The sequence below is a fragment of the Panulirus ornatus genome, chromosome 3 (genome assembly GCF_036320965.1).
Source record: "Panulirus ornatus isolate Po-2019 chromosome 3, ASM3632096v1, whole genome shotgun sequence".
Taxonomy (NCBI): domain Eukaryota; kingdom Metazoa; phylum Arthropoda; class Malacostraca; order Decapoda; family Palinuridae; genus Panulirus; species Panulirus ornatus.
In genome coordinates this window covers 39,870,754-39,892,776 of record NC_092226.1, presented here as the reverse complement: position 1 = coordinate 39,892,776, position 22,023 = coordinate 39,870,754, and the positions used below count along the sequence as shown (strand labels likewise).

Genomic DNA, 22,023 nt, shown 5'->3' with positions numbered 1-22,023 from the left:
CAATTCACTCTATTCCTTGCCCTCCTTTCACCCTCCTGCATGTTCAGGCCCCGATCACACAAAATCTTTTTCACTCCATCTTTCCACCTCCAATTTGGTCTCCCTCTTCTCCTCGTTCCCTCCACCTCCGACACATATATCCTCTTGGTCAATCTTTCCCCACTCATTCTCTCCATGTGCTCAAACCATTTCAAAACACCCTCTTCTGCTCTCTCAACCACGCTCTTTTTATTTCCACACATCTCTCTTACCCTTGCATCACTACTTACTCGATCAAACCACCTCACACCACACACTGTCTTCAAACATCTCATTTCCATCACATTCACCCTCCTGCGCACAACTCTATCCATAGCTCACGCTTTGCAACCATACAAAATTGTTGGAACCACTATTCGTTCAAACATACCCATTTTTGCTTTCCGAGATAATGTTCTCGACTTCCACACATTCTTCAAGGCTCCCAGGATTTTCGCCCCCTCCCCCACCCTATGATCCACTTCCGCTTCCATGGTTCCATCCGCTACCTGATCCACTCCCAGATATCTAAAACACTTTACTTCCTCCAGTTTTTCTCCATTCAAACTTACCTCCCAATTGCCTTGACCCACAACCCTACTGTACCTAATAACCTTGCTCTTATTCACATTTACTCTTAACTATCTTTCACACACTTTACCAAACTCAGTCACCAGCTTCTGCAGTTTCTCACATGAATCAGCCACCATGCTGTATCATCAGCGAACAACAACTGATTCACTTCCCAAGCTCTCTCATCCACAACAGACTTCATACTTGCCCCTCTTTCCAAAACTCTTGCATTCACCTCCCTAACAACCCCATCCATAAACAAATTAAACAACCATGGAGACATCACACACCCCTGCCGCAAACCTACATTCACTGAGAACCAATCACTTTCCTCTTTTCCTACACGTACACATGCCTTACATCGTCGATAAAAACTTTTCACTGCTTCTAACAACTTGCCTCCCACACCATATATTCTTAATACCTTCCACAGAGCATCTCTATCAACTCTATCATATGCCTTCTCCAGATCCATAAATGCTACATACAAATCCATTTGCTTTTCTAAGTATTTCTCACATACATTCTTCAAAGCATGTATATATATACATATATATTAAGGATATAGGGGATAGGGGAGAACGAATACTTCCCACGCATTCCTCACATGTCGTAGACGGCGACTAAAGGGGACGGGAGCGGGGGGCTGGGAACCCTCCCCTCCTTGTATTTTAACTTTCTAAAAAGGGAAACAGAAGGAGTCACGCGGGGAGTGCTCATCCTCCTCGAAGGTTCAGAGTGGGGTGTCTAATTGTGTGTGGATGTAACCAAGATGAAAAAAAAGGAAAGATAGGTAGTATGTTTGAGGAAAGGAACCTGGATGTTTTGGCTCTGAGTGAAACGAAGCTCAAAGGTAAAGGGGAAGAGTGGTTTGGGAATGTCTTGGGAGTAAAATCAGGGGTTAGTGAGAGGACAAGAGCAAGGGAAGGAGTAGCACTACTCCTGAAACAGGAGTGGTGGGAGTACGTGATAGAGTGTAAGAAAGTAAACTCTAGACTGATAATGGTAAAACTGAAAGTGGATGGAGAGAGATGGGTGATTATTGGTGCATATGCACCTGGGCATGAGAAGAAAGATAATGAGAGGCAAGTGTTTTGGGAGCAGCTGAGTGAGTGTGTTAGTAGTTTTGATGCACGAGACTGGGTTATAGTGAAGGGTGATTTGAATGCAAAGGTGAGTAATGTGGCAGAGGGAATAATTAGTGTACATAGGGTGTTCAGTGTTGTAATTGGAAATGAAGAGCTTGTAGATTTATGTGCTGAAAAAGGACTGGTGATTGGGAATACCTGGTTTAAAAAGAGAGATATACATAAGTATACATATGTAAGTAGGAGAGATGGCTAGAGAGCGTTATTGGATTACATGTTACTTGATAGGCGCACGAAATAGAGACTTTTGGATGTTAATGTGCTGAGAGATGCAACTGGAGGGATGTCTGATCACTATCTTGTGGAGGCGAAGGTGAAGATTTGTAGAGGTTTCCAGAAAAGAAGACAGAATGTTGGGGTGAAAAGAGTGGTATGAGTAAGTGAGCTTGGGAAGGAGACTTGTGTGAGGAAGTACCAGGAGAGACTGAGTACAGAATGGAAAAAGGTGAGAACAAAGGACGTAAGGGGAGTGGGGGAGGAATGGGATGTATTTAGGGAAGCAGTGATGGCTTGCCCAAAAGAGGATGTGTGGATCAGGTGTTTGCTTTGAAGAATGTATGTGAGAAATACTTAGAAAAACAAATGGATTTGTATGTAGCATTTATGGATCTGGAGAAGGCATATGATAGAGTTGATAGAGATGCTCTGTGGAAGGTATTAAGAATATATGGTGTGGGAGGCAAGTTGTTAGAAGCAGTGAAAAGTTTTTATCAAGGATTTAAGGCATGTGTACGTGTAGGAAGAGAGGAAAGTGATTGGTTCTCAGTGAATGTAGGTTTGCAGCAGGGGTGTGTGATGTCTCCATGGTTGTTTAATTTGTTTATGGATGGGGTTGTTAGGGAGGTGAATGCAAGAGTTTTGGAAAGAGGGGCAAGTATGCAGTCTGTTGTGGATGAGAGAGCTTGGGAAGTGAGTCAGTTGTTGTCCGTTGATGATACAGCGCTGGTGGCTGATTCATGTGAGAAACTGCAGAAGCTGGTGACTGAGTTTGGTAAAGTATAAGAAAGAAGAAAGTTGAGAGTAAATGTGAATATGAGTAGGGTTGAGGGTCAAGTCAACTGGGAGGTAAGTTTGAATGTAGAAAAACTGGAGGAAGTGAAGTGTTTTAGATATCTGGGAGTGGATTTGGCAGCGGATGGAACCATGGAAGTGGAAGTGAATCATAGGGTGGGGGAGGGGGCAAAAATTCTGGGAGCCTTGAAGAATGTGTGGAAGTCAAGAACACTATCTTGGAAAGCAAAAATGGGTATGTTTGAAGGAATAATGGTTCCAACAATGTTGTATGTTTGTGAGGCGTGGGCTATGGATAGAGTTGTGCGCATGAGGGTGGATGTGCTGGAAATGAGATGTTTGAGGACAATACGTGGTGTGAGGTGGTTTGATCGAGTAAATAGTAATGCAAGGGTAAGAGTGATGTGTGGTAATTAAAAGAGTGTGGTTGAGAGAGCAGAAGAGGGTTTTGAAATGGTTTGGTCACATGGAGAGAATGAGTGAGGAAAGATTGACGAAGAGGATATATGTGTCAGAGGTGGAGGGAACGAGGAGAAGTGGGAGACCAAATTGGAGGTGGATAGATGGAGTGAAAAAGATTTTGAGTGATCGGGGCCTGAACATGCAGGAGGGTGAAAGGCGTGCAGGGAATAGAGTGAATTGGAACGATATGGTATACCGGGGTCGAGGTGCTGTCAATGGATTGAACCAGGGCATGTGAAACGTCTGGGGTAAACCATGGAAAGTTCTGTGGGGCCTGGATGTGGAAAGGGAGCTGTGGTTTCGGTGCATTATTACATGACAGCTAGAGACTGAGTGTGAACGAATGTGGCCTTTGTTGTCTTTCCCAACCTTTATGTACCTCTAAAACGCTAAACACACTGAGATACTTTGAACCTGAATAAATCTTGTATTTATGACTTTTCCTTTAAATGCTTAACATAGTAAGATACTTTGAACCAAAATAAATCTTATATTTACGAGTTTTACGCAACATGGAAACGTTTGTAAACCAGTGTCCATCATCTCTTGATAAGAGAACTGATTTATAATGTCTTCTGCCTTTAAGTGAAACTTCTAAGTACCTTCTGTACAGTTCATGCGTAGCACCTGACGGGAAACACTGATTGTTAATGAGGTATTTGCCCACTTGCAATGGGTCTTGCACAATGTTTTGTGGAAGGGAAAGCAGAGTGTAGAGAGGTACGGGTACTCACCCACTTCCCACTGAGCCTTGCGTCGCTTGTGGTAACTCCTCCTCCACGGGTGCCGCCACACCTTGCGGGGAGCAGCCTCCTTTCCTGGCAAGAAGATTGCAAAGGATCCCTCAAGCATATCGGGGTTCCCACAGATGGCGTGGGCCGTGTCACAATAGTAGCTGCAAGGTTAGCATGGAGTACAGTACATTAAAGTAATTGTGATACGCTACAGAAACCTAATATTAGTCTGGCTGTCCTGTGGAGGCAATCTGTGTCAGTAGTACATACCAGGCCCGCCCATATGTACAGACTCTAAAGTATTTAATCTAAACAAGAAGAACTTTAGTGCTTGACATCAAATCATTACATCAATGTAATGATGCACTACACTCGCTTGGGTGGTGAAGTATTAAAAAGAAATATTTCACTGGGGGAGGAATGGTAAAAGTATAGAATAGAACTTTTTTTTTTGCTAGTGTAAGAGTATAAGAGTGTAAGATTTTGCTTTGCTACACTTTACAACTACCTTTCGATATCAATTAACTCATTAAATGGTACGGTCATGAGGTTCAGGGAAAATATGGGATTAAATAACATAAGACACTACGCTTTACAACTACAACTATCTTTCAATATCAATTCATAACTCGTTAGGGGCAGGGTAATGAGGAGCAGGGAAAATGTTGGATTAAATAACAGGGTTAAATAAAAACGTTTAAGCAATAATGTATGTAATGGATGAAGAACAGTAAATGCCGGTATGGGGAAGGATGCAGATTCCATCATCCAGAACTTTGAAAAAAATCACGAGATTAAGCTCCGCTTGAACGAGCACCGTGAAAACCACCACATATCAGGGACCACAGGGACCATAAGACATATTTCCCATGGCTATCAAAATGCACGTGTACCAGATAAGTCAAGCTGTGGGGTATATGTTTGCCTGAGGGCTGCGGCTTCCAACTGCTTGGTCGACCAACGACCCAATCCTGTAACCTGTACCCTTCCTTGGCTGTGGGAGTGAACACCCACCAAAGGTTACAAAAGGTAATTCTCTACTATTGTAAAATGTTAAAAATCAAATAGAATGCTCTTTTAAGGTTTATAAACGGCATATGTGATGATCTTGGTATTATTACACATTCTTTCAAAGAAAAAAAAATTCAGGACTTCACTCATCTCTGCCAAGTTCTTTTGTTCGGCTGACAATGTAAACTGAGTTCATATGTCTTAAGAATCTGACCCTGTGCAGGAGCGATGTCACAAGCATTAATTCAAGCCCTAAATTAATGGAGGTATCTGAACTCATCCAACATACTTGCAAAATTCGGACTAAGTTGGATTTAAACTTTACAAGGAATAGCAGCATTATGTGGAGTGCATGAATAATAAAGGATAATAGGCATTTCTAAACTCCACAGGCAAGTATTCTTGTTTTAGTAGAGCACCATTCTCTTCGTATATCGAAATTCGAGCTGAATAAAGCTCTTTAAAATCCGAACAAGTGCCAGGTGAATGTATCTACGTAGCCATACGTCTGCCGGACGGCCACTTTTCTAATGTTCTCCCGCTACACGTGAGGACATATGAAAATGACGCCAGAAAACTGTAGGCGTCCCTCTTGTTCGTTTACTGTTTGCAAGATTTCAACAAAAGTATTGCGAATGTATCACCTGAACTGTCCAGTGCTGATTTTAAGGGCTTTTAAACCCCACAATTTCCCTCTACTTCAAAGCCCTGCCCACTCTTATGAAAACTTAAAATTAACGGAGCTACAGGTGCTATACCTAAAATCTCACACCCTGTATAACTTTTACACATGGCAACGATACCTTCCAGAAAATGTTTTCTATCAAGAAAAGTGGCATCCATAAACTAGATCCTTCTTACCACAGTTAGATCCAGTGTTTCTGAAATCACTGGAAACGAGGTAGTCTCCTCATTTTAAACATAGTTACTTGACTTGCAAAAATAAAACTGATATTGACCTCGGGCAAAATTATAGGGCGGGACATGGCGTTGGACTCACCATTTCGGACATGTTGAAGCTTACAGGTGGGTGTCACCTGACACATGACCTACCAGCACTTGCTGTTGGACCAGAGACTGTCAACTTGTGTTGAACTTACCTGCTCCTATCAGGGGTTACTTTCAGCTGATGCAGGACTCGCCGGTACTACGTGTGTGGGCAAAAAAATGCACAGAGTTGGAGAGGGACTCACCTGCACTTGCCATGGAAGCACAGATTGTTATCAGGAGAGATGAAGAAGGTCTTCAGGAGGTCGCCCTGGGCTAGAGCATACAGCTCCCGAGTTATGTTGACGTTACGACCCACAATAGGCACAGCTCGGCGGAAACCCAGCAGCCTGATGGACAATAATAATAATAACAATTAAATAATAATAATAATAATAATAATAATAATAATAATAATAATAATTCTTTCATACCTGTTCGCTGCTTCCCAGGCTAACAAGGCAGCACCAGGAACAGACGAGGGAAAGGCCTTTTCGCTCTCATCCATTTTCTAGCTGTCATATGTATGTAACGCATAGAAAACAGATCTTTCCGTGCATTGCCCAGGCTGCTTCATATGTCCTGATTTAATCGACTGACAACACGTCGCTTTAGTTCACTCTATCCCGTGTATAACTTTCATCCTTCTGCATCTTCAGCCCCCGAGAACTCAAAGTCTTTTTCATTCATCCTTTTCTCTCCAAGTTGGTGTCCCCCTTCTCCTTGTCTCCTATATCCCCTGTCAACCTCTCCATACGTCCAAACCATTTCAGCATACCCTCTTCAGCTCTCTCATTCATACTCATCTTATTACCACACATCATTTTAACTTTTATCACTTAATCAACGTTCCTCACACTTCACACAGTCTCCAAACATTGCATCTCCAGCTCGCGCAACCTCTTATGTATACTCACACCCATCACCCTGAATGTCCCCTGTAAAACCCTGGATGTTTCCTATGACCACCCTGACTGTTCCCTGTCCATCCTCAGTGTTTCCTCTGGCTACTATGATTGTCCCCCCCTGTTAACCCTGATAGTTTCCTTTGACTACCATTACGTCTATTGACAACTCAAGCGTTACTTGGCTACCCTGAGTGTACTCTGACCACCCTGAGTCTCTTCTGACTACTCTGTCTCTCCTATCTCCCCTATCTATTTTCAACATCTGTAGAAAAAAACAGTGTTCATGAGAGGCCTAGGAATTAACCCAACTCTAACACAAAGGGGACGTAGCAAAGCTTTCAACAAAGTGTGGACGAATGGATACCATTCCTGTTTGAGCTAGGAATTCCAGATACTGCCGAATGGTTACCGTGCAACGTACGAACCTGCCACCGTATAATAACCGTCATCACAAAAAGGTAGTGAGATGGGTGTCCTACGAAGTACCGTCCCGTCACCAACGGTATTTATAAATTATAGATGTCTCCTTCCAGTAGGGTAAATGAGCATGAACATCATTTACGCAGTTGATAAAACCACACAAATAATATCCATTAGCATACCCTCCCCGAAAACATCGATGTGTAACTGGGGGAATCTAGACACAGCAACTACGACAGTGGCACAAAAATAAGAACAAAGATAAACAACATCAGACACTAACACCACATGCTTTACTAGTCGACCTTATGTACAAGAATGTTGCACAAAGTTAAGCAACTCTAACAAGCCTGAGCAGACTCTGGCACCTCCCGGAGAGGAAAAACTACATTTTGTAAAGGATGTGCTCCTTCCTGGATTAAATCATTTCCTAATTAATGAATTCATAAACGCAACATGTAACGTTGAATTGTTATCTTAATATTTGACACGTGTTATATTACATTACTCACCAATAAAGAATTCATCATGGAGTTGGAATTACATGAAATGATGTGTAACAATCCTTAAGAATCAAAATACTTTCACCACTGATATAATAATGATTACAATAATAATAATGATGAAAATAATAACAATAATAATAATAATAATAATAATAATAATAATAATAATAATAATGAAAAAAATATATCTTATTATTATGATGAACCGTAAAAGCATAAATAGCATGCCAACACTCAAACCTAAGTATGTGTCCGTATGACTGAGCGAGTGGTGGTTTTAGGAGTGGTTGAGGATGTATGGATCAGTGAGAAATATTTAAGGAAAACAGAAGGATTTACATGTGGCATTTACGGATTTGGAGAAAGCACACGACAGGGTTGATACAGATGCTTTGTGGAATGTGTTAGGAATATATGGTGTGGCAGGAAACCTACTAAAATCAGTGAAGAGTTTTCATCATGAGAGTAAAGCGTGTGTGTGGCTGGGTAAACAGATGAAGGAGTGGTTCCAGGTGAAGGTCGGTCTGCGGCAGGGGTGTGTGATATCACCATGACCGTTTAATATGTTCATGGGCGGGGTGTTGAGGAAGGTAAATGCAATGGCCTAGGAGAGATGGGCAAGTATGCAGTCTGTGGGGTTTGAAGGAGGTCAAGGAAGTCAGTCATTTGTTGTTTGCTGACGACACGGTATAGGTGGCAGATTCGACTGAGAAACTGCTAAAGTTAGTACCTGAGTTTCGGAGAATGTGTCAATAGAGGAAGATGAACTTACATATGAATAAAAGTATTGGATCTAGAAGCGCAAAAGACAGGTTAGTTCGGGGTGTGAGTTTGAATCGAGAAAACTTGGAGGAAGTGATGTTTTAGACACCTGGGAATGGACAAGGCAGCGAATGGAACCATGGCAGCGGAGTTGAATTTTAGGGCAGGTGAGTGGACGAAGCTTCTGGGTGCAAATGAGAAATGGCCAGAAGGAGAGTTAACTATATGAAAGGGCAAAAATGGGTGCTATTGAAGGTTTGGTAGTCAGACTGCTCAGTGGAAACAAACACTCTGGGTGGACAAGGAACAATCAGGGTGGTCAGAGGAAGCACTCAAGAGTGGACAGATGACAGTCAGGGTGGTCAGAGGAAACATTCAGGGCGGACAGGGAACGGTCAAAGGACACTCAGTGTAGTCGATGGACAGTTAAAGTGGCCAGTTGGTAAATGTCCCGGGTTAGCAAGGTCCCGGGTCAGCAATTTCCTGGGTCAGCAAGGTTGAGGGCTGCAGGAGGCGATAAAGTGAGCGTGAAATGCTATTTCCCAAAAGCCTTTCCGGGTCAGTGTGAGTGAGACCAGTGAGCCACAACCAAAGCTTACTAGGATTTCCTCTTTCTTTTGTGTTTGGTGCTTTCAAAAATCTTATTCACGTCTTTGCTTTATACTCAAATTCTGTCTAAAGTCAAGCGTTATCATGTCATCTCATATTCAACATATCAATATTCAGGTTTCACGTAACGAGTAGAATTTTCACAAATCTTCGTCTTCAGCACCTACTGGTGAGGTACCAGGTCAGGTACACGACACCACTGACAGCAATAGTGAGGTGCCAATCCAGGCCCCCATCAAATGTTCCTCCAACATCACGAACACTGGCTCCTTTCCACCTGCTCCTCCAACATCAATAACACTGGTTCCTCCACCCAAGTGCTCCTCCAGCAGCAGCAACATCCGCTCCATCCCATCTGCTCCTCTGGCACCAGCAAAACCCGGCCCATCCCTCCTCCTACACCAGCAACACTGGGCCCCTCTCACCCGCTTTCCCAAAACCGGAAACACTGGTTCCTCCCTCTTACTCCTCCATCACCAGCGGTACTGTCTCCCTCCCACTTACAGTTATACACAGCTGGAGGACAAGGGCACGTCAGGGAATCTGCATCTATCATATTAGACCTTCAAAACACACGAGGTACACCCATTACATAGGCACTAGTGCCGTGAAGTGAAGTAGCCAACCCTACTGTGGCCTACCACTAGTATCGTCGCCACCCCTAGTGTCGTCACCAACCCTAGTGTGGCCTACCACTAGTATCGTCACCAACCCTAGTGTGGCCTACCACTAGAATCGTCACAAACCCTAGTGTGGCTCATCACTAGTATCGTCACAAACCCTAGTGTGGCTCAATACTAGCATCGTTACCAACCCTAGTGTGGCTCACCACTAGTATCGTCACCAACCCTAGTGTGGCTCACCACTGGCATCGTCACCAACCCTAGTGTGGCTCACCACTACCATCGTCACCAACCCTAGTGTGGCTCACCAATAGCATCGTCACCAACCTTCGTATCGTCAGCTCCTGGTGGTGGCGCTGACGGCGCCTACAGTAATTCCCACTTTATTCCAGCTCGCAATAACGTGAGAGGGTTCGAGGCTGACACGTGGTGTATTTCAACAGTCGAGCCTTTTTACCCTCTAGGGTCTGGAAATGGAGGGCGGGGGCAGACATGACAACAGTACCTGCCAGGTTCCCTGGGGGACCAGATCCCTGAAATAATTCTATGCTGGCATCCTACCCACACATACAAGGTTCAGTGACGTGCAACACACAAGTGTTAAACTCTCTCCTAGTAAAACGCGAACTGTGATCACACACACACACACACACACACACACACACACACACACACACACACACACATACAAAGGAGGCCAACAACGCTAATATCAGAATTAACAGAGCTGAGTTGCAAGGAAAGGTTACAGGCCTTTAATATGCCCACCATGGAAGACAAAAGAGTAAGGGTTGATCTGATGACAAGCTTTCAAAATCGGTTTGATCAAGTCAATAGTGAACTATCCTTCGAAAGATGCAAGAACAACCAGAGGCCATAACCTGCAATCAAGCAATAACGTTGTTAGAAAAGATGCAATAAAGTACTTTTATTGCAAATGAGTCATGGACGATTGGAATAAGCTGAAAGGTGATTCTGTAAATGCGGACAACATACAAAACTTCAAAAAGATATATGATACAAGAGAAAGTTCAATATATACAGTGTCAGTGAAAATCTTTAGTATATCTTGTCTTTCTTCCACACCAGAGGAGTTATAACTTATCCTCGTTGACAAACATGTTGGTTTCCGTGGCCCTGTGGGACTACTTTATGGTTTCTCAGCGTCCTCTGATGATGAGATTTTCACGTTTATTCTCGTAACATATGCAAACTATCATATTCAATAGTAAGACGCGTTGGCGTCATTATCGGTTACAAGAATGGGAAACAGAAGACGAGTAAGTACATTTCCTTGGGAGAGTGAGCATACATATTAACATTGAGGTACTGAAGTTGGCATGATTTACAACGACCTGTTGTGATCTTTTAGTTTAAAAGTTGTATATGCATTTTCTAGTTTCTCCGGTTATTCCCATCTTACGCATTTTATCTGCTACGACACTATGGTCACATCTACAAAACGGCTCTGCAAAGTCTGATTATAACAGGTCAATAGGCGTATCAAAGTAATTGAGGGAGGGAGGACCTTCCCACACTGAAACCATGTTCTCCTGGCCATGTAGAATGTTCGAGTCCAATAAATCAGTCAATTTACTTCCCAGGAATCTGCCACAGATGTAAATAACGTGTGATGTCACTGCAACCAGTCGGTGGTTTTGTGGAGGTGCTTCGTGTCTCCCTTTGTGGAATGGGGCGATGCGAGTTACTCTGAAACTCTAAGATGATGCTTTCAGAGTAGTACATGATGTTCTCCGAGCTGCGAGGCATTTCGATTGTTTGTGTGAAGCACTGAAAAATCATGGCGGTCAGCGGTGTAGCAAGTTCATGGGATAATTCCTTGTACAGTTTCCCCGTAAGATCTATGGGTGAGGGTGAACGTATGGTAGTAAGGCGCTGAAGGCGCCTAGCCACCTCTTATTCCTCTACTGTGTGTGTGTGTGTGTGTGTGTGTGTGTGTGTGTGTGTGTGTGTGTGTAATCATTTATAATCGCCCTAGTACTCCCTTCTAAGAAAGGATCCACGATGTACCCATGACCTCTTCCTACGAACTCCAAGGATGCGCTACTTCTAATATAAGGGAAATGGTGGACTCCTTAGGGGTGAGAGGTTCTTGACAAGAGTTTTCACTCGCGGTGTGACCCCATGCTGGCGGGGTCCTGTAACACACACACACACACACACACACACACACACCGGCAGCTCACATGGCACTTTGGCAATAAACTCCTAACACACACCCCAGTCATAGACACCTCGTCTCCCCACCCTCTTCCACCCGACACCCCACCACCAAGAACTGCCGTTCGTCTCAACAATCGACTAGTTCCAATTAGAGCTCCTACGGACAGATACAAGAACAGTCCTATACCTACCACTGTGAACATCGTAAACAATCCAAGAACAAGTGCAAAGCTAAGTTTAGTTTTCAATTAGTTAGACCATGTAGCATGTCAACATTTGTATCACTATAGCTACTCATCACATAATGTTCAACGAGCTCCATGATGTATAAACTATGCTATTCACTCTGTAACCCTAACTTCGCAGCTATATCTTATCCAGGTGCTTCTCCAAAGCGTAGAAATATCAAGGTCTACCTTGACCTTAAGCTTTTTCATAATCAACTAGTTACTTTCATGATCTTCCACTCATGTAATATCTGTAGTAACTCAACTGCGCATTTTCAGCCAAATGGCTGCCTTAATTCAATACAACACAGTTCATTAATCTATTCATTTACACACACACACACACACACACACACACACACACACACACACACACACATACATATATATATATATACATACATATATATATATATATATATATATATATATATATATATATATATATATATATATTTTTTTTTTTTTTTTTTTATATTATTATACTTTGTCGCTGTCTCGCGCGTTTGCGAGGTAGCGCAAGGAAACAGACGAAAGAAATGGCCCAACCCCCCCCCCCCCATACACATGTATATACATACGTCCACACACGCAAATATACATACCTACACAGCTTTCCATGGTTTACCCCAGACGCTTCACATGCCTTGATTCAATCCACTGACAGCACGTCAACCCCGGTATACCACATCGCTCCAATTCACTCTATTCCTTGCCCTCCTTTCACCCTCCTGCATGTTCAGGCCCCGATCACACAAAATCTTTTTCACTCCATCTTTCCACCTCCAATTTGGTCTCCCTCTTCTCCTCGTTCCCTCCACCTCCGACACATATATCCTCTTGGTCAATCTTTCCTCACTCATTCTCTCCATGTGCCCTAACCACTTCAAAACACCCTCTTCTGCTCTCTCAACCACGCTCTTTTTATTTCCACACATCTCTCTTACCCTTACGTTACTCACTCGATCAAACCACCTCACACCACACATTGTCCTCAAACATCTCATTTCCAGCACATCCATCCTCCTGCGCACAACTCTATCCATAGCCCACGCCTCGCAACCATACAACATTGTTGGAACCACTATTCCTTCAAACATACCCATTTTTGCTTTCCGAGATAATGTTCTCGACTTCCACACATTCTTCAAGGCCCCCAGAATTTTCGCCCCCTCCCCCACCCTATGATCCACTTCCGCTTCCATGGTTCCATCCGCTGCCAGATCCACTCCCAGATATCTAAAACACTTCACTTCCTCCAGTTTTTCTCCATTCAAACTCACCTCCCAATTGACTTGACCCTCAACCCTACTGTACCTAATAACCTTGCTCTTATTCACATTTACTCTTAACTTTCTTCTTCCACACACTTTACCAAACTCAGTCACCAGCTTCTGCAGTTTCTCACATGAATCAGCCACCAGCGCTGTATCATCAGCGAACAACAACTGACTCACTTCCCAAGCTCTCTCATCCCCAACAGACTTCATACTTGCCCCTCTTTCCAAAACTCTTGCATTTACCTCCCTAACAACCCCATCCATAAACAAATTAAACAACCATGGAGACATCACACACCCCTGCCGCAAACCTACATTCACTGAGAACCAATCACTTTCCTCTCTTCCTACACGTTTGCTTTGAAGAATGTATGTGAGAAATACTTAGAAAAGCAAATGGATTTGTATGTAGCATTTATGGATCTGGAGAAGGCATATGATAGAGTTGATAGAGATGCTCTGTGGAAGGTATTAAGAATATATGGTGTGGGAGGCAAGTTGTTAGAAGCAGTGAAAAGTTTTTATCGAGGATGTAAGGCATGTGTACGTGTAGGAAGAGAGGAAAGTGATTGGTTCTCAGTGAATAAATATATATATATATATATATATATATATATATATATATATATATATATATATATATATATATATATATATATATATATATATATATAACAACCAAAGGCGGCGGGTTTGGATGGTATTGCAGTGGAATTTATTAAAAAAGGGGGTGACTGTGTTGTTGACTGGTTGGTGAGGATATTCAATGCATGTATGGTTCATGGTGAAGTGCCTGAGGATTGGAGGAATGCATGTATAGTGCCATTGTACAATGGCAAATGGGATAGAGGTGGGTGTTCAAACTACAGAGGTATAAGCTTGTTGAGTATTCCTGGGAAATTATATGGGGAGGGGATTGATTGAGAGGGTGAAGGCATGTACAGAACATCAGATTGGGGAAGAGCAGTGTGGTTTCAGAAGTGGTAGAGGATGTGTGGATTAGGTGTTTGCTTTGAAGAATGTATGTGAGAAATGCTTAGAAAAACAATGGATTTGTATGGACCATTTATGGATCTGGAGAAGGCATATCATAGAGTTGAGAGGGATGCTCTGTGGAAGGTATTAAGAGTATATAGTGTGGGAGGCAAGTTGCTGGAAGCAGTGAAAAGTCTTTATCGAGGATGTAAGGCATATGTACGAGTAAGAAGACAGGAAAGTGATTGGTTCTCAGTGAATGTCGGTTTGCGGCAGGGGTGCGTGATGTCTCCATGGTTGTTTAATTTGTTTATGGATGGGGTTGTTAGGGAGGTGAATGCAAGAGTTTTGGAAAGAGGGGCAAGTACGCAGTCTGTTGTGGATGAGAGGACTTGGAAAGCGAGTCAGTTGTTGTTCGCTGATGATACAGCGCTGGTGGCTGATTCGGGTGAGAAATTGCAGAAGCTGGTGACTGAGTTTGGTATAGTGTGTGAAAGAAGAAAGCTGAGATTAAATGTGAATAAGAGCAAGGTTATTAGGTACAGTAGGGTTGAGGGACAAGTCAACTGGGAGGTAAGTTTGAATGTAGAAAAACTGGAAGAAGTGAAGTGTTTTAGATATCTGGGAGTGGATTTGGCAGCACATGGAACCATGGAAGCGGAAGTGAGTCACAGGGAGGAGGGAGGGAGGGAGGGAGGGAGGGTGGGTGGGTGGGGGGGGAGCAAAAAATGGGTATGTTCGAACGAATAGTGGTTCCAACAATGTTATATCGTTGCAAGGCGTGGGCTATAGATAGGGTTGTGCGGAGGAAGGTGGATGTGTTGGAAATGAGATGTTTGATGACAATATGTGGTGTGAGGTGGTTTCATCGAGTAAGTAATGAAAGAGTAAGAGAGATGTGTGGTAATAAAAAGAGTGTGGTTGAGAGAGCAGAAGAGGGTGTATTGAAATTGTTTGGTCACATGGAGAGAATGAGTGAGGAAGGATTGACAAATAGGATATATTGTCAGAGGTGGAGGGAACGAGGAGAAGTAGGAGACCAAATTGGAGGTGGAAGGATGGGGTGAAAAAGATTTTGAGCGATCGGGGCTTGAACATGCAGGGGGTGGGGGGGGGGGGGGGTGAAAGGCGTGCAAGGAATAGAGTGAATTGGAACGATGTGGTATACCGGAGTCGAAGTGCTGTCAGTGGATTGAACCGGGGCATATGAAGCGTCTGGGGTAAACCATGGAAAGTTTTGTGGGGCCTGGATGTGGAAAGAGAGCTGTGGTTTCGGTGCATTATACATGACACCTGGAGACTGAGTGTGAACGAATGTAGCCTTCGTTGTCTTTTCCTAGCGCTAACTTGCGCGCGTGCGGGGAGGAGGTTGTCATTTCATGTGTGGCGGAGTGACGACGGGAAGGAATAAAGGCCGCAGGTATGAATTATGTACATGTGTTTATATGTATATGTCTGTGTATGCATATACATATATGTATACGTTGAAATGTATAGGTATGTATATGTGCGTGTGTGGACGTGTATGTATATACATGTGTATGTGGGTGGGTTGGGCCATTCTTTCGTCTGTCTCCTTGCGCTACCTCGCTAACGCGGGAGACAGCGACAAAGTAAAATAAATAGAAAAATATAATATAATATATATATATATATATATATATATATATATATATATATATATATTCATATATATATCATACAAACCTACAACAGCCAGCATCGAACCCGGGACCCCTGTGCAACAGGCGGGAGCGCTACCGCTAGGCTATGATCGCCCCTATAGGGAAATGACTATTCGAATACTATGTACTCGAATACCCTTCGTCTCACATTGGCGAGCAACGGGGTCTACACCGGTCATTTCCCATCAGGCTCACACAGTCAGCAGATAGCATTTTACCTAACCTGACCGTACAACGCGGAGGTGTATGAATACGAACAAAGTGCATATGAATGCGCACCTTCATAGAACATACAAACCTCCAGCAGCCAGGACCGAACCCAGGACCCCTTAGCAACAGGCGGAAGCACTACCGCTAGGCTATGATCGCCCTATAATGAGGAAATGACTATTCGAATACTATGTACTCGAATACCCTTCGTTTCACGTTGGTGAGCAACGGGGTCTACACCAGTCATTTCCCATCAGGCTCACACAGCCAGCAGATAGTATTTTACCGAACCTAACTGTATAACGCGGAGGTATATGAATACGAAAAAAAGTGCATATGAAAGGACATCTTCATAGAACATACAAACCTCCAACAGCAAGGATCGAACCTCGGACCTCTGTGCAACAGGCGGGAGCGCTACCTGCTGGCTGTGTGGGCCTGATGGGAAATGACTGGTGTAGACCCCGTTGCTCACCAACGTGAGACGAAGGGTATTCGAGTATATAGTATTCGTATAGTCATTTCACTATAAGGGGGGATCATAGCCTAGCGGTAGCGTTCCCGCCTGTTGCACAGGGGTCCCGGGTTCGATCCTGGCTGCTGGAGGTTTGTATGTTCTATGAAAGTGTGCGTTCATATGCACTATATATATATATATATATATATATATTATTACTATTATTATTATACTTAATCGCCGCCTTCCGCGTTAGCGAGGTAGCGCAAGGAAAGAGACGAAAGAATGGCCCAACCCATCCACATACAGAAGTATATATATAAACGTCCACACACACGCACATATACATACTTATACATTTCAACGTATACCTACATATACATACATATATATACATATATACACATGTACATATTCATCCTTGGTGCCTTCATCCATTCCCGTCTTGAACAATCGCATGTTTACCAAATGGCGTCCTAGCTAAGTCTCTTCGTTGCCTATCAACTGACATATTTCTCTCTTGTGTCTCCCCAGATGATGTGATTGTCACACGAAAGTGCACCTGGGTTCTTATCGTGTTTCATTTTTCCCGTGGACTTACAGGAATATCTATCTATCTATCTATCTATCTATTTATCTATCTATCTATCTATATCTATCTATCTATCTATCTATCTATCTATCTATATATATATATATATATATATATATATATATATAAAATTTTTTTTTTTTTTAATTTTCCAAAAGAAGGAGCAGAGAAGGGGGCCACGTGAGGATATTCTCTCAAAGGCCCAGTCCTCTGTTTTTAACGCTACCTCGCTAATGCGGGAAATGGCGAATAGTATAAAAGAAAGAAAAAAGATATATATATATATATATATATATATATATATATATATATATATATATATATATATATATACATCAAAAAGAATCACCAGGACTTGGATGAACATTTATGGTTTCATTGGATTACGTTTCGGTAATTACAAATACCATCATTATTCTATACAAAAAGGATAATATGCATGAAATATTTGCAATATGAGTTTCCGTTCAAACCATAAAATATAAAATGTTACTTAAAAAAATATATATCGTAAAAGCCCAGTTTGAAATGAATAATCGAGCAAGAATAAAGAAAATTTATAAATGACTAACAATCTTACCTAATATAAAATAGATTAAAACGTGACTTATGTAAATTCAACAGAGGCAGCATTTCCTAGACGAGATTAAAACTCTACGTTTCATAATTAAATATCCTAACGTTGAAAATACATTTAAAAACAACAAAACAGTTCTACTCTAAACCTATCTAAACTTATCAAAAAACTCAATAACTCTGTTGATACCTCAATGTGACTTATAGTGGTTTTAATGGGTTTGTTCCGGTAGTACAAGACAAGTGGGACCCGAGTACTGACAGACTGGTATTTAATGAGCTACTGACTAGCACAGAGAAGCTCGCTGTCGTTAGCATGATTGCGCACTGCTGGGTAGTTGGTTTGGTAATTACGCAGTTCGTTCGCACTGGTCGCCCAAGGTGTTCATGAATGCGGGTCCTGAGGTGAGCCAAAGTCACTGTGCACTTACACCACAAGCGATAACCGACTCATTCTTACTATCACTGTTACAGCAAATGGCTTACGTGACTTTCGACACGTACGATGACCTCCCTCCCTCTCCTCTATCCCCTCCTCCCATCGTCCTCCCCTTCCTTCCTCACACAACATCACTTCAGTGTTCCTTTGAACGCCAGCGTGCCCGGACGCTTGCAGGTGTTTGTCGCTTGAGGTTCGAGCGTTCTTGGTAGAACAGATGTTACACAGTGTTGACCAATATACAGATGATGTGCAACAGAAGTTTGCTGAGGATTATCCCAACACTCTCGTGCCACATCACAACACAGTGCGGCGGTTGACTGCCAAGTGTCGTGAAACTGGATCAGTTGTGGACGCGCCGAGATCCGGCAGGTCGGCAGTAGTAACAGAGGAGATCATATTGGATATTTAGGATCGCATAATGAAAAAACCCGATACAGTCCGTTCCTAAATTGGCACAGGAGCCGGGCGTCTCGTACACCAGCACACTGCACCTGCGTCCCTCCCAGATAACACCAGTGCATGAACTGAAAGACATAACGTCAAACGTGATGAATATTGCCGATGGTTTGGAGACTTCATTACTGCCAATGGAGATCATATTCTAGAAGTCATAATCATTACCGATGAAGCGTAGTTTCATTCATCCGGTTACATTACCACCCAAAACAGCTGCGTTTGGTTGGCGACTAATCTGCATGAGATCAAGGGTACAACATTACGTGATCAGAAGGCTGGCGTGAGGTGCACCATATCACGAAATCGGATAATCGGCCGCATATTCCTGAGTGACATGATCAAGTCTGAACGTTATTGCGAGATGATTCTTCACCCCTTCATTGGACATTCAAATGAGGACGAAATTGCTCGCGGCTACTTCAGACATGACAGTGTTGCTGCACACACAGCTCGTGTCTCCATAAAGCTTCTGCGCGATGTGTTCGGGGACAGATTAATTTCAAACGCAATTTGGCCACAACGGTCGCCACATCTTACAATTTTTTATTATCACTGGTGTGTGTGTGTGGGGGGGGGGGGGGATCAATGAAAGGCACAGCTTACAAAGATAATCCCTCCCACACTTCCTGAACTGAAGGAAGCCATCACAAAGTTCATCAGGAAGATCTATCTATCCGACTGATTTGTCGCGCGTCTTTATAAACAAGATAAGACGTGTCGGTGTGTGTCTACACGCACCTGGCTACCATTTTCCCAACATTTGTTGTCACTTAAGTAAACATGGAAATGTATTTGTATCAACGTACAGAGACTCTTTGAATATACTCATCGTCTACGACAGGTGTACGGTGACTTTTGGCTCACCTTCTATACTTAACTTCGTGTCTCGCTTCAGGCGGGGTAGGAGGTAGCGTCAGAAATAAATGAACGGGCCTCATTTGCATACACGCTCTAAGTGTCATGCATAATCTATCAAAACCAGCGCCTACCATCCCCAGCCAAGCCGTACAGATTATCCCATGGTTTATCTCAAGCCGCACAATATCCCATGTTTTATCTCGACTGCTTCATATGCCCTGTTTCAGTCACAATACACTTGCCGGGGACACCGGGCACAAATCAAAACAGTACATCGTCCCTTATATACTACATCACTCCAGTTCATTTCATCCCTTGCACACTTCTTACCATCCTGAAAGTTTAGGTCCTTATATCCCAAAGTCTCTTAAACCTTATCCTTTCATATCCTTCTCGGTCCCCCCTTCCCTCTCGCACCCTCCACTATTAACACGTAGGTCCTCTTGGTCTATCTTTCTTCTTTCATCCTATCCATATACCCGAGCTATTTCATCACATCTATGTCAGCTCATTCAATCACACTGCACTTACAGACACCTCTCTATTACACTATTATTCCTTACACGGTCAAGCCCTTTCACACCAAATGGCGTCAATTTCATTACCAACACGTCCGTTGTCTTTCTTTTGATTTTAAAGGCTAAGACTCGCGTCCATAATACACCATCGGGACTATTACACCTTCACAGATATCAGACAGTGACCTCTCCCTCCACATGCTCCTAACCCTAAGCCCTTTCTTCCACACTATGAATCACCTCAGTCGTCATAGTTCCATCCGCTGTCACGTCACTGCCAGATACTTAAAGCCCTCCATTTTCTCTAGTTCTTTTCTATCAAAACTCACCCTCCTGTCATCCTGCCTCATCTCCCTGCTGCACTTCATTAACTCACTTTTGTTCACATTGACTCTCAAGTTTCTCCTTTCTCACATTCTCCCACAACTCTCGCCACCAATCTAGACAGCTGCTCTCTATAGTGTGTCAGTAAAGCCGTGTCATCTGCAAACAACAGCTGACTAGTCTCTCATCCCCCCATCCCCACCACCTGCATACAGAAGACTCCTCCCTCGGTCTAATACCCCTGTACTTACCTCTCTCACCACTGTCTATAAACACAGTAAACAGCAATGGTGACATCACACATCCTCGACGCGGACCTACCTTTGCTGGTACCACTAACGCTTCTCCCTTCATAATCGTAAACATCCTTTACTTCACTTATTAAACACAATTGCATTTGATAAGTTTCCAATTACTCCATGTATTCGCAGCATCTTCCACAAAGCCACTGTGTCAGAGCTACCATACGCTTCCCCAGATCCAGAAATGCCACATACAATTCATTCTTTCTCGGTTATCATCAACACACAAATTCCTCAGAACAAACACCTGGTTCACACACCCTCTACCTCTCCTGAAGCCACACTGTTCGTCCCAAGTCAGCTGTTCTGTGCATGCTACCATCCTCTCAATCAACCCTCTACCATTCACCTTACCAGTTATACTCAACAATGTTATGCCTCTGTAATACAAACATCCACTTTTGTCCCCATTGCCGTTATATTAGAACACTAAAAATACATTTTGCTAGTCCTCAGGCACCTCAGCTTGGGCCAACCAAACGCCGAACAGCCTGACTAATCAGCTAACAACACGGTCACTCCCTGTTATATATATATATATATATATATATATATATATATATATATATATATATATATATATATATATATATATATATATATAACCTGCAATCCCATCCACTCTTGTCGCTTTGTCATAATTCTTCTTCCACAAGGCCCTCACAACCTCCTTTCTTTTTTCACCACGCCATTCGCCATGACTCCATCACGTAGCATGCAACCTCGTCTCAAACACTCCACATCCGCCACCCTGTCATCTAACACAGTTAGCAGTACTTCAGAACACTCGATTCATCTTCACTTTGCCTCTTACCACATCCGAATCTGTTCTCCTCAGTGTCTCCCCCAATTTATTCTGCTTTCCTCACATTACTCATCTCCTCACCTCCCTCTAAAAGTATTATTTTCTCTAAAGTCTGTACTCTCTTCGGGCTGATGACTTACGAAAGATTACAAATTTGATTTCATCTAGTATAGCTTTTCCCCACTTTACTAGCCCCGATGGATTTTTTTTCCTAAGTGCTTTCGAATTCCTCTTACAGTAATGATATGACGGTGTTCGGTCTCACTGTCCACCGTTCTCCCTCAGGCCGGGCATACAATACCCTCCCGGACCTGCTGCCTGACTCTTGCACATGTTCCTCCAGTGGCTGGCACGCCTAGG

General features: G+C 43.0%; 1 protein-coding gene across 2 annotated transcripts in view; it reads right to left on the bottom strand.

Moving 5' to 3' along the window:
• LOC139762445 (extracellular serine/threonine protein CG31145) overlaps positions 1 to 22,023 on the bottom strand; it is a 1,101,583-nt gene that overhangs the window by 19,997 nt on the left and 1,059,563 nt on the right. For both annotated transcript variants that reach the window (XM_071687351.1, XM_071687341.1), the window contains 2 exons: positions 6,151 to 6,294; positions 3,947 to 4,107 (listed from right to left, as the gene is read on the bottom strand). In XM_071687351.1, the coding sequence (XP_071543452.1) occupies positions 3,947 to 4,107; positions 6,151 to 6,294 (305 nt within the window). The remainder of the gene's footprint in view (positions 1 to 3,946; positions 4,108 to 6,150; positions 6,295 to 22,023) is intronic.